Here is a 13,944-nt window from a genome sequence, read left to right as displayed (position 1 = left end):
AAAAAAAAAAAAAAAAAAAAAAAAAAAAAAAAAAAAAAAGAATGAGGAAGGGATTCTTATCTCTTCTAGGCCAGTCAGCTAGTAGGTCAGAATTAGTTATGGTCTTGCTCAATTTCAGTCATTAAGGGCTCAACCATGAAGGGAAAAGCAAGCTGGTAAGAAGCAGGGTAAGGGGAAGAGATCCTTTTTTTCTAGGTTGGAAGTACTGTGAGCTGTCATGGCATTAACCTAGCAGAGCTCTCTGGAGTTTGGGGGAAGCGGTGGCCCTGGGTTACACATGGAAACTGGATTTGGAAATGTAAGAGGGGATTTGCAATAAATCCCTTGAAGCCAATTTGGCTAAGAACCCATAATTTAGAGGGAAGATTTGATGGACTCAATTTTGGTTAGGAATTTTTTTTTCCTAAATGGAATTACATTTAAGGAATAAGAGGATGTACTGCATCCATAGAGATGCCAATATTTAAAATATATTGAAGGGATTTATTTGAATTCAATCTAAGATTGTTTTCAAATTTAGTTTATATAAGATAGTGCTGGTGTTTACTGGGAGTTCTTCCATTGGACAAGTTTAAACACAGGGTGATCTTCTCTGATCTGAAAATTGCAGGTAGTAAGAGATTAGCAAATCCAGGAGGAAGGAAACTGGAAAATGGAGCAGGTGTCTGTCAGAGCAGGGAGTGGAGTGCGCGGTATTTGGTGAAGGATGACACAGGATACGGAGTCAAAGAAAAGCTGTTTGCTAGTGGGGAGGGTAATTAGGAAAGAGGAGGGAATGAATGACGGAAAGGACATCTTGACGGGGACTTCTTCAGGACAAGTAACAAGCACGTATCCTTTCTAGCTGGTACTTCTGATGGCTCCTCTTCTTTCCATTTTTCTCTCACTGCAAGTATTTCTCAAAGATTAGGACTGAATTTTCTTCTCACTCACGGAACTTCTTCACTGCCCCAGGAATATAAATTACACATGATTCAGTCACCAGAGTACACAGCTTAAGTTAAAACGCATGTCTCTGCCCAGATCTCTTACTCATTCTCTAGTTGAGCTGTTTATTATAGCTAATGGCCCTAGATGGTCTAATGGACATAATATTAAATTTGTTTTGTGAACTCCTGTACCTAAAATGCCTTTTCTTCAAAATTTAGTGATATCTCTTCAGCCAACCCTTCTATCTCTGATCACTCGAATCCCTCAGGAAGTCTCTTGGAGTCACGGTCATATTTATCTCATAATGTTCATGCTGGTGTCTTCTTTTTCTGGTGAGGTCCTAATTTGTTACTTTCTGGTTAACCCCATTAGGCTGTTTCCTCCTGGTGGCCGTGTATTCCATTGAAGGCTGATTTTGTTCAAGTAATAGTGTTTGCCAATCAATAAGCAAACGTTTTCAAACAGTAAACTAAATAGGTGTAAAAAGAATAGCTTGACATTTTTGTTTGCTGGAAGATGACAGCCTTTTCATGTTAGGAATGCAAAAGCCACCAAATGGAAGACCTGAGCAGTTGGATAGGATGAGGTCTCACATTTCTTTGGGAGGGGACATGGCAGCTATTGCATTAAAGAAAGTTCTATAGATTTCTCTCAAGGGACCTAATGTTAACTGTAGAAGTTAATATAATCAAAAAGTTCTAGAAGGTGATAAGAATAATAACCAAATGGCCTTTTATATTGCAAAGCATATTAATATAATTGTTTCATTTAATATTTTTAAAAACCTCTAGAGGTAGGTGTCATTGCTCTCGTTTTAGAGTTGAAGACACTGATGACCAAAGGTCATGACCTGTAAGCAGCAAAGCCAACACCTGAGCTCTAGTTGGATGCATATCCAGTTGGAAGAGGAAGGGGGAAAGTGTGGGAAGACAGTGGCACCAGTCATCCTGAATACTCAAATCTGCCAGAGACCTTTTTGTTAGGAGGAGAAGCCCTTCTCGAGCAATGAGACTAAACTTTTCCTCAGAGCACAGAAGACGCTCACTATGTCTGGTGAAAGGGAGGAAGAGTGGGCAGCACTAGTTAAAAAACACCCATCAGGACCCAATTGACTGCTGTTTTTTGGGCAAAAGGTAGAAAACTAACAGTCTGGCATTTATGCAGCTAACACAGACATGAATTTTTTTTTTGTCTTTTTTGTGACCGGTAAGGGGATCGCAACCCTTGGCTTGGTGTCCGCACCATGCTCAGCCAGTGAGCGCACTGGCCAACCCCATATAGGATCCGAACCCGCGGCAGGAGCGCCACTGCACTCCCAGCGCTGCACTCTCCCGAGTGCGCCACGGGGCCGGCCCAGACATGAATATTTTTACAAAAAGAAGGAAGTTTCCTTTTAGGCCTCTGTGAAGAAATTGAGCAAATTTCTAGCATGAATATGCTCATGTATTTGGCAAAATACAGTATCTGGACAGTTTCGTCATTACAGTGCTTTAGATTCCCCCACACGGTGGTTACACATATTTTATGAGAAGATGATGTCCCCCTCAGAAGAACAGCAGCCTTGACTAAGATAAGTAAGATCCAACGATAGAGGCCAGGGCTGGCAGTTAGTTCAGTTGGTTAGAGTGCAGCCTCATAACAACAAGGTCAAGGGTTTGGATCCTCGTATCGGCCAGCCACCAAAGGTAGAGGTCAATGGGTAGCAGGCATGAATGATTTTCAGATTTCCAAGAATGTGCTTCAGAGTTCTAGGTTAAATAACATCAGACCTTATGCCTTACTTTAAATATGCATATTATTTGAGAACATGCTCTCAACTGCAATGGTATGCAATTTAAAAACATACTGTTTCAGTTATCTATTGCTGCATTACAAATCATACCAAAACTTAGTGGCTTAAAACAACAATGATTTATTATTTTTCCCAATCCTGGGGGTTGACTGGGCTCAGCTGGGCAGTTATCCAGTTCTACTTGGTGCTGGTTGGGGATGCCCAGACGGATGGTGGCTGCGCTGAGTTGGAAGGTCCAGGACAGCTTCACTTCATGTTTCTGGCCCTTGGTGCTCCTCCGGTGGTCTCTTTCTCTCCACATGGTGTCTTAGTAGTCCAGCCTTAGCTCCTTTGCAACATGGTGGGTGACTTTCCCAGAGAGAGGAAGCAGAAGGTACCAGGGCTTTCTAGGGCTAGGCCCAGAAATGGCACTTGGCTGCATCCTATGTGCCTCAGGAAGTCACAAGACCAGTCTGAATTTAAGGTGGGGAGGGAGGGAGGAGACTTCACCTCTTGATAAAGGGAGTGGCAAAATCTCATTGCAAAAAGCACATGGGATAGGAGAAATTGTTGCAGTCATTGGTGGAAACAATCTACTATACTCTTCCAAACACAGGCACCATTAAAAATAACAAAATCAGAAATATTAGTTCAAAAAAAAAAAAAAAAAAAAAAAAAAGAATTGAAGCATATTTAAATAGTGACCTCATTCATTATTTTACTAATTGTTTTTCTCTCTTTTGATCATGAGTCTGAGTTTGGTCTCTTGAGCTGTTTTCACCTTTTTAAACCCACAACAGAAACTACTGTGATAGCCTGGAATGCAAGATGCAAGACAATTCCATATGCTTTAGCTTAAGTGTTGTAAAGGGTCAGAGAAATATTCTGATAAATTGAAAGAAAAAGGATCTTACAGCCTCAAAGTAAAATTGTGAAGACATTCTCATGGATAAGCATCTAGCTAGTGGGACTGGAATATTTTGCTAGTTTCTCCATTTGTAAAATTTCCCAACCCAAGGCACAAAAAAGAATAGTCTTCAATATCAGCTGTTCAGATATTCCAACCAATAGGAAATTAAATAACAAATTGTGGCATTTACATATGAAGATGACAGTTTCCTCACTTAAATACAAATTATTAGACAATGGACTAATTGCTGAGTTGAACAGAAATTAGGAGACAGAAATATTTCTAACTTTTATTAAAGTAAGCTAAAGAACACATTCAGGTTAGTTATATATACAAAGTACCCACAGTATTTAATCTCATATGTGGGTTTTCTACATATCTTAAGCTGAATTTTAAAAAATACCTTAATATTATGTATATTTAACATAATACAACTAAAACTGCTTTGTAGTGAATTGTTTCTAGTAGTTTAAATACCTTTATGCTGATTATCAAATGCTAATTAACATACAGCTACAATTTCAAGTGACTTGAAATAGGCCAGTTTCTATACAAATATGTTCTAAAATCATAAGTAGAAACACAGCATCTTCAATGTGACAATAATTGAGATAGTCCATGAGTAGTGTTCACAACAGAAAAGGAAAATGTTAATTTTAAAAATACAAATCATTTACATGCCTGTGGAGTAGGATTTCCAGTTCTCAGCTTGAGTAAATTATGGATGTAAATAAAAAGGTGACTGGGCCTGAGTCTCTGCTGCTGAAATATAAAATATGTATAATTCAGATATATTTATAGAATTCCATTAAGTTATCCTTGACTGAAACTACTAAAAATTAAGTGTTCTTTGCCTTGATGGATATCTTAATATTTCCCAGCATATGTGTCATTTCCAAGCTAATTAGAGTTAGATTAAACCATCAAAGAATGATTACATATTACTTTGCATTTTAAAAACACACCTGTTTTACTTACATTAATTAAAAAAAAATCTAGGGATAATTAGCTTCAAAATCCACTTTCATTTGTAAAATGTAACCTCTGTTAGATGGTTGTCTGTAAACTACTGACTTGATAGAACTAGTAGGGTATAGTCGTGTGTGTATGTGTGTGAGTGTGAAAGAAAGAAAGCAAGAGAGGGATGAGAGACAAAAAGATATCTCCTGGCTCCTGGCTAAATCATAAACACCAAAATTTTATCTTGATACTGTTGATGAAAGCCTCCTCTGGTGGGAGATATGTCTAGGACACAAACACTGTACTACAGAGAATCACGGAAGTTTAGAGCTGGAGGGGAGCCTTAGAAATCATCTAGCTAATCTATCTTCTTAGTTTACAAATGAGAAAACAAATGCACAGAAAAGTTACATGCTGTGCTAAGGCTACACAGAGAATTACAAGCTGGCCTAGAACCCAGTTGTCCTAAATCCCAGATCAAAGAATCTATTATTCTCTAACTACCACTCTTAAAGACTTTTAGTCTTCTACTAAGGCAAAAATGAAGTCGTTAAGTTAATGATATTAATAGAAAGCAAACATACATCCCAGAACATTAACTCGTTAGTGGCATTTTTCCTTATGTTCTAAGTATATGCATTAAAAATCTGTATATTTGTGATTAAGCTAATATTTTACACTGACTCCCCAGTTTTTTCAAGATATTACTGTTTTGTGGAATTTTAGTATCATTTCCCTTCTGATGGTAAGCTGTAAATTAAAAACAAAAAATTTTTTTTTTGGAGAAATTCTGTGCCACTCAAATTGTTCTAAAACCAGGATTGGAAATCACTGGTGATGACAAATGACTAAGAAAGTGCCACCTTTTTGAAAAATTGGATTCCTATGACAAGTAAGCTAAAGGAGCATAAAACATCTTCAGAATTAATTTTTTTCCAAAATAACTTAATTTTTTATGTCTTAATAGTTTTGGAAATCTGGAAGAGAAATGATGAGCAGTAATATACCTAATTTAGAAGAAAAGAAATATACTTTCTGCTTCAACTCTTCCTTTCCTGAGAGCTTTGTTTTTACCCTTTCCTCAAACATCTCTCTAATCCCAAGGATTCAAAAGCCTCTTGAACACATCTTTTTAATGATTCAGTCTAGTTAAAATAATCTTCAAAAAATGACTTCCTAAAAGAGTTTCATGGTTGGGGCAATTTGGAACAATGCCATTCAAATATCACCAGGACCAAAGTAGAGACCAAAGACAAAGTCAAAGCACACAGGCTTCCAGGGCTAAGAGAGTTCTAATTAAATGTCCTTTTCTAGGGAGCTCTAAGAATAAGTAAATCTGGGCCGGCCTGGTGGCGCACTGGAGAGTGCGTCGCTTGGGAGTGCGGTGGCGCTCCCGCCGAGGGTTCGGATCCCATGTGGAGACCGGTTCCCGCTCACTGGCTAAGCGCGGTGCGGGTGCGACACCGAGGGTTGCGATCCCGTTGCCGGTCCCTGGTACAGGCGCAACACCAAGGGTTGTGATCCCGTTACCGGTCAGTAAAAAAGACAAAAAGGAAAAAAAAAAAAAAGAATAAGTAAATCTGCATTTTTAACAGTCTGTAAAATTCTCTGCAAAGCAAACAACAACAAAAACAAACAAAAACAACTGTTTGGAGACTCAGCTACCCGTGTATGGAAAGTCTGAGGAAACCACAGGTGGGAAGAGGTCATGAAGAGGTATGAAGGTCACATGACCTCCTCATGAAGAGGTCATGAAAAGCACAGAAGTATTCGGGTGGCATCACTCACCACAATGGTGGAGCATTTGGACAGCATCAGGAAAGAGCTATATGAATGAATTAAAAGCCCTGAAAGATGGCACGGGTGAGACAAGAGCCAGTTAAACCAGAAACTGTACAAGAGGCTAAAGGAAATGCACGGTTACAGAATCAAGTGGGCTTCTGCGAAGAGCCGTGGCACAACTAACTACTTGCTGAAGATAAGTTTTACCAAAGTCACTACTTAATTTGGGGACTAGATGCTGAAGTGCAACTGTCTTCCAGGAGGCTGAGAAGTGTGAAGGAACTTGTGTAGCACAGAGGTAAGAGAGATCCCCTTGAAACAGAAAGCTTGAGATGGTGTCCTGAGCAATACAGGCAGCAGCAATGCTATGTGGCCTCGTCGCCCAAGGACAATTAACAGGCAAATGCCATCACAAGATCATTTTTCCTCGTGGTAATATGACTGCATCACAACATTTTTCCAAGCATTAGATGCTTTCTCCTCTCCCTTCCCTAGTGGTACCTAAGTGATAGATTTGTCTGAGGAAAAAATGAGGAAGAGAAATGCTACTTTGAATTAATTCTTAAATGTAAGCAAAAATGAGGGAACAGTCACCCCACCAACTCCTGCCAAAAAACTCCATTGTTGTCTGAAGTGTGATTGCAAGCAATATGGGTAATGGAGTCATGTGCTGTCTTATTCTCTGCACCTGTGCATATGTGTGTGTGCATATTATATATACATAATATAATATGAGCACATACACATTTAGAAGAGCTGGAACAGCATGAGTGGTAATAAGAAGGCTTAAATGAAAAAAACTATGAAAGCTAAAAAATCTTTCTGCGAAGTTGCCTTTTATCTTTTCTCATTTTCCTTGCACCTGTGGTACATCGTATTAAAAATGCAAGAAACATACAAATCTGAAGAGTCACATTCTTGATAACAAGATGAAAATAAGAAGATCCTAACAGCTTATATTCACACTAAGAATATTAAATGGTCAAATAAGCACACTTAAAAAGTCCTTCCAGAGAGCAAGGAACTATTGTTTAGATGCCATAATTCTTTAGTAAATGGATGCTCCCAAATAGCTGAATGAGATTCTCTGGAAGTTTACATAGCCGCATTTCTAAGTGCAACATACTTTTAGAGATGAACATTAGGTGTTACTGTGCTTACTTAATAACAATATATGCTTAACTCTTGGTGCCAGACACAAAGAATTTCTGGAATAACGTGGATTTGTAAAATTTGACAATGTTCAGGTAAGCATGACAGATTCAGAAGCATAAAAGAGTTAATGAAGAACCCTTAGTTTTTATTGATAGGAACATCACTGTTTTGTGTCTTTTTGCCAGACAGTGACAGACAGCCCCGTGCTATTATCTTACATGAGTTCCTTGTTAGCAAACTAACAGTACTTTTGGACACTCTGCTTCATGTTTAGATGTCCAGGATAAAAGGCATCTACTACAATGCTTCAAAATTTACAAGTATGTTTATACATATGTGTGTGTATAGTACGTACGTATGTATGTCAAGTTCACTTGGGAAAATATCCCAACGTAAATTCGGCTCACTTATTGAGATGTGTTTTGTTTGCTTCGTTTTTTTGTAAGAGACACAGCATGAAATTAACTCAAAGATAAACCCAAGCTGATTATGATGCACTTGCTAGTTTAGGGCTTCACAAGTTCATAGAGGCTGTGGATGCAAATCACCGGAGAAGAGTATTGGCAATTAACTATTTAGACAACACACCCAGGAGGATTGGTTTAGGAACTGAGATGATTTAGCCAGGAGAAGAAAAGGATAAGGAACCATAGCAAAGGACAGCATTAGAGTCAGTAGCCAATTATCTGAGGGCATTGCCATGAGGATGGTGACTCCTTGCTGTTTGTCCACTATTTGCTATGTATGGCATTTTCTCTAGATAGCTTTAAAAATAGCATAGTCAATGTCCTACGAGACAGAGAAAGTAGAGTCTGCCCTGGAATGAAGGGATAACCCCAGACAACTTTTCAAGGTTCCCTTCCTACACCTATGTGAAAACACAGAATAAAATACCAGCATTACTCAGCAGACCTGGTTACAATAAGAGTGAATTAAAATGCAAGCATATACTGTCATTTCCTTACACAAACAAAACAAGGCAGGCTATCTGATATTGCTTTTAGATATTACGTGGTCAGCTATAGCAAGATGCTGTATGTAAATCTTTTTCATAAGTCAACGTATGAGCCCACAAATTCTCAATATAAATTGCCTCAGGAGGGGCTGCTCTGATGAAATTGAAAATGTCTCCTCCATATGTGCAGTTTCAGGCTTTATAACATTTAAAGAAAATGTTCTAAAAGATAAAGTTGGCATGTAAAAAGCACGGGAAAAGGAATCAGCAATGATCAGAGCAAAACAATTCTAGAAGGCATCTTAATTTTCATATGGCTCATTTGCATTTGAAACACTGAGAATTCCTATCTCGCTTGTACAAAAATGTGTATATATTAAATTACTTTGCACTTCAAAGAACATTTTCCTAAATGTTTGGAAGATGATCAAATTTTAACTGGAGGACTTGTTTTCTTCCATCAGGTGTGGGGGAGATGTGGCTTCCTGGTATGAGAGGCAACAGTTGATTCTAATAGCAGAACAAGACAAAAATAAGAAAGTAAATCGAAAACAATTCTCTTGTACAGTTTGATTTAAAGGTGGTAGAACAAAATGGGTACACATGGTACAAAGATGTCAAAAGACATCAATTTTAAAATTAAGCAGGGTTACTTTTCCAAAAATTGTAATCCTTTGCTATTTGAAAATTAGGTTCATTATCTGATCTAGGAGTCTCATGGTATTATTTACTTCAATACACTTATTTCTGAGTATCTATTCAGTGTTTAAAAGATACACGCTCACCAGCTATTAAACAATTCCAGGAGTATACATTCTACCCACCTCAAATTTCTAACAGCTAGGATATTGGCAGAACAGCAAAGGCTGAAAACCTATTTACTGTCAATGTCAAACACTATTTAGTCTTAAGGAAATTGTTGATCATCTACTCACAGACCTAGGGGCTGGGATCCAGGGAGAAATTTGAACTCACAATGTGAAACCCCACCAAATGAAAAGAAGTTTCTGTAATTTTTAGTTTATTTTCTGAACTGAGAAAATATCTAGGAAAGAGGTGTGTCCTCAGAAACAAAACCAGAATTTGAAAGGCATCTCTGTGCTACTCTTGACCTTGCTCTCTGGGGACCTCACCTGGAGGTGGCAGCAGTGTGGCCCTGGTCTCATGGTGGCTGCTGAAAGGGCCGACCACACACGGGTGGCTGGGATGCAGTTTACTAAGGACCGAGAAGATGACATCATCTCTGTAAATGAGATTATCTAGGTGCATGCTGCTCTTTGTGTTTCTTCTCCTTTTTGTGTCCCTGGGTCTTTTGGAAGGCCTGCAAAGTCCCTCATCTGTACCTGCTGGGCTACAAGCTTTGAAGGAAAGGCTAGCACAGCTGTGAACTGGAGACATAAAGGGTGAGCAGCATCCCCAACCCCCTTCCAGGCAAGGGCAGTGATAGATCCCCAAGTAGAAAGTGAATCAGGGGGACCAAGAGGCAAGGTGGGGCAGTGACACTGTTCACCCTCCCAGGCCAATAGCGTGAAATCTGGTGAGAAGTTTTTTAGGAACCAGTACTCTTTTATACACAATTCACACTGCATTTCAGAATGTAGCCTCAGACTTATTTGAACAAACCCAAATCTTTTTGTTATTTAAGTGTAAGTTGCATTGTGCTTGGCTTGCAAACATTAAACAGTAAAAGGAAAAATGGCCCATGTAATAAAATTTTGGATACCCAGAGATTTTGGATACACAAATAATTTAACATTTTATCTTATTGATTAGTCTGATCTTTCTCTCCCAATAGCTCATTTCTATTTGAACTATCAAAAGGTCAGACAAAAAAAGATCGCTTTCTTCCTTTCTGGAAGACATGCTAATGAGGAGATAAATGACTAAAAAGTAGATTATGGCAGAAGATTAAGCAAATGCAAAATGTGACTATTGTCAGCCTCGAATAAAGTGAAAATTACCATCTTTGTTTATTAATAAATAACGTTCATCTATCTATTTATTTGAATGATATTTATTAAGTAACTTCTATACATCAGATATTGTTCTTAGGAGCTAGGTCTACAAGGTGGGAAAAAACACCCAAACCCGAACAAACCTACTTCCATGGAGTTTATGTTTTAACTTCAAGGTTTTCTGGAACCAAGTGAAGGATAGTCACCTAACACACTGCAAAATTAATATTTGTCATAATAGTTACCATATTGGTCTGCAATACTGGCCTATTTTAGGATAGGATTTGGTTCCCAGATGTCTGGATTTCATCCCTTTGCATCTGGCAGAGCTTGTCCTTGGTTTCGAAGAAAAGCCTAGGAAAGGCAGATTTAGGTGCCTGCCATGGGTGAAAAGATGGAATAATCCAGTTTCCTTTATTGTACATCTGGAGGTTACAGAACAGTACCAAGATTTCTTTGTAATGCTGGCAAAACTCAGTCCTATTGTAATCAGGGTTTTGTTCTATCAAGTTGTTCTATTTTGGGTACATGATCTGGTGGGTGGGTATATCTAATCAGTGTAGCAAGAGTTGTGCAATAATTTGATTCAAGTGTTATTGGAATAAGATTTTGCAACAAGCGGGATATTTTCATAGTCTATGGTTTTATTACATCAGTCACCAGTATTTATTAAGATAAACAAGTACAACTAAACCGGTACAAAGAAAAATAGAAAAATGAAAGAAGAAAAAAGAATAATTTTTAAAGCACTTTAACTTTTTTTGAGCTAATGACATTTATTTTTTATTTTTATTTATTTTTAAATTTCTTTTTTTCACTTTAACTTTTGAACATAAGTACCTGCTGACGTCTTCTGTTTCTTCCCTCGGTACGTGCTTTTCTTTTAATTTGGTCCTCTTGAAAAGAATCAAAGTAGGAGCTCTCCAGGAGTTGGGCACAGGTTAATCTGTCATCTGGATTCATCTTCAGACACCCCTTTGGAAGAGAAAAGCAAAGACGATATTAAGAGAGAGGCTTATTTTGTTACTATGCCTAAAAACTCCAAATAACTTGACAAGTATGAATTTAGAAAATCTTCAAATTTGTATATTATCGAGTACTTAGAGTGTGTTAATAGCTAGAATTGCTCTTTGGCCACTTCGAAGTCTTTTGAGGGTAGAATGGATGACCATTCAATGTCTATGGAAGGGGTTACACATAGATGAGATGTTTTCACTAGTGACATCTTCTCATCACTAGTGAAAGCAAATCACTTGTAGGCATCTTCGGATTGTAGTCCCTGGACGAGCAGCATCAGCTTTACATGGGCACTGGCTAGAAGTGCAAATGCTTGGGCGCTACCCCACACCTGTCTAATCAAAAGCACTGGGGAGGGGCCCCCCCAATCTGTGCTCAACAAGCCCTCTGGGTGATTCTGATGCCCGCAGGCTCGAGTTTGAGAACCACTGGTTTAAGGAGATGGCTGAGGAAGTGTGAACCTCGGTAATGAGAAAAAAACCTAAAATGGGGAGAAACAGAAAAGGTGGCATTATGACCCTCTATATTCAAGGTCGTTAGAAGCCTCTGGTTCTGCTTCTGAGAGTGGGGAGGACTATGACAGCAGAGGGGCCAGTGGTAGTCCTGACACAAAGAAGTTTTCCCTGAGAAGCCCTGATGCTCTCCGGCCAGAGCATGGCGATTTTCCCATCTATAAACACAGATTATGATCCATAAAGAATTGGAGCAGCTTAGAGATGATGTGAAAATTCTTGCCTTGTGTCCATAACAGAGAAATAAGGCTTATCAACATCACCGCTATGGTTTGGATGTAGTTTGTCCCCACCAACACCCATGCTGAAATTTGATCCCCCATGTGGCAGGGTTGGGAGGTGTTTAGGTTATGGGGTGGATCTTTCATGAACAGATTAATGCCCTCCTGTGGGGGCGGGTGAGTTCTTGGAGGAATGGATTAGTTCCCAGAAGAGCAGCTGTTAAAAAGAATCTGGCTTCCTTGTTCTTCTCTCTTGCTTCCTCTCTGACCATGTGATCCCTACGCACGTGCCCACTTCCTTTCCATTTTCCACCGTGAGTGGAAGCAGCCTAAAGGCCCTTGCCAGATGCTACTGCCCAATCTTGGACTTTCCAGCCAGCAGAACTGTAAGCCAAATAAATCTCTTCTCTTTATAAATTACTCAGTCTCAGGTATTCTGTTATAGCAGCACAAAACGGACCAAGACAGATGTTGTTTTGAAGCGTTCAAGTGTCCAGACAATTGCATTGGCAGAGGCTGTGCAGCCATGGGCTGCCAGGTTTTATCTTTTCCTCCCTAACCCCAGCTGACCTCAGACCTCTGAAATCCTTGAGAATGCTGCCTGTGCTTAAGAATCACCTGCCCCTTGGAGCAGTATCTGATTAGGCCTGTTCTTCAAGAAACAGCCCTGCTCAGCATAACCAGACTCACCCGGCCCTCCACATCCACTGCCTGCTCCAAGCAGATCACCCCCTAATTAATAAACCATGCCACATAGTAACTCCAGCTGCTACCAGGAAGCAGTCTCCTCAAACCCTATAACAGGACAGAAAGACTATTTTGAATACAAACTGTGATAGTCTCTATCTCTTCGTCACTTCATCTGCCTTCTGCTTCCATCATTCCACTTAACATCTATGACCTCTACTTCCATGTTTTTAAACCCAGAAGGTATTGTGAGTTCTTGTCTCAATAGCAGTAGACACTATTGACCACGTCCTCCCTCTTGAAACTCTCATTGGCTTCTCTGATACGTCAATTTCCTTCCTCCTACCTCCTGGCCACTCCTTTTCAAACCAGCCTTTGCTAGTTTACCTCTTTCTCCACAATGGTTGGATGGAATTCCTCAAGACTCAGCCCCAGCCTTCCCTTTTTCATATCTGTTCTCAGTTTCTAGCTGATCTCACTGATGCCCATAGCTTCAGTCATCGAGGTTTACCAGAGATTTCCACATCTACAGTTTGATACTTTCTCCACAATGGTTGGATGGAATTCCTCAAGACTCAGCCCCAGCCTTCCCTTTTTCATACCTGTTCTCAGTTTCTAGCTGATCTCACTGATGCCCATAGCTTCAGTCATCGAGGTTTACCAGAGATTTCCACATCTACAATTTGATCTTACCAGAGATTTCCACATCTACAGTTTGATACCAGACCTCTCCTCTGAACTCCAGACCCACAAATGCAATTGCCTACTTAACTCTGTAGAGTCTCAAGGGCACTGTTATGTGTTGAATTGTATCCCCCACCCCCAACAATGTTGAAGTCCTAATTTCCCATACCTCAGAACGTGACTTCATTTGGAAATAAGTCTTTGCCGAGTGATTAGTTAAGTTAAAATGAGGTCATGATGAAGTAGGACGGACCCCTAATCCAGTTATGATTGGTGTCCTTATAAGAAGAGGGAAGACAATGAAGACGGACACACAGAGAGAACACCATGGGATGAAGGCAAGAACTGCAGCTGTGCTGCCACAGCCAAGGAGTGTCTGCGGCTGCCAGCGCTGGAAGAGGCAAG

At 39.6% G+C, this 13,944-nt stretch overlaps 1 protein-coding gene across 1 annotated transcript in view; it reads right to left on the bottom strand.

The window, feature by feature from the left end:
• Positions 1-8,255: 8,255 nt before the first annotated feature.
• The window catches only part of CDKL4 (cyclin-dependent kinase-like 4), a 38,825-nt gene continuing 33,136 nt past the window's right edge, over positions 8,256-13,944 (bottom strand). The window contains exons 8-9 of the mRNA XM_008575617.1: positions 11,259-11,393; positions 8,256-8,973 (exon numbers count right to left, since the gene is read on the bottom strand). Coding sequence (XP_008573839.1) covers positions 8,872-8,973; positions 11,259-11,393 — 237 coding nt within the window. The 3' untranslated portion in view covers positions 8,256-8,871. The remainder of the gene's footprint in view (positions 8,974-11,258; positions 11,394-13,944) is intronic.

The sequence above is a fragment of the Galeopterus variegatus genome, unplaced genomic scaffold (genome assembly GCF_000696425.1).
Source record: "Galeopterus variegatus unplaced genomic scaffold, G_variegatus-3.0.2 Scaffold1217, whole genome shotgun sequence".
Taxonomy (NCBI): Eukaryota; Metazoa; Chordata; class Mammalia; order Dermoptera; family Cynocephalidae; genus Galeopterus; species Galeopterus variegatus.
This window is presented reverse-complemented; position numbering and strand designations above follow the sequence as displayed.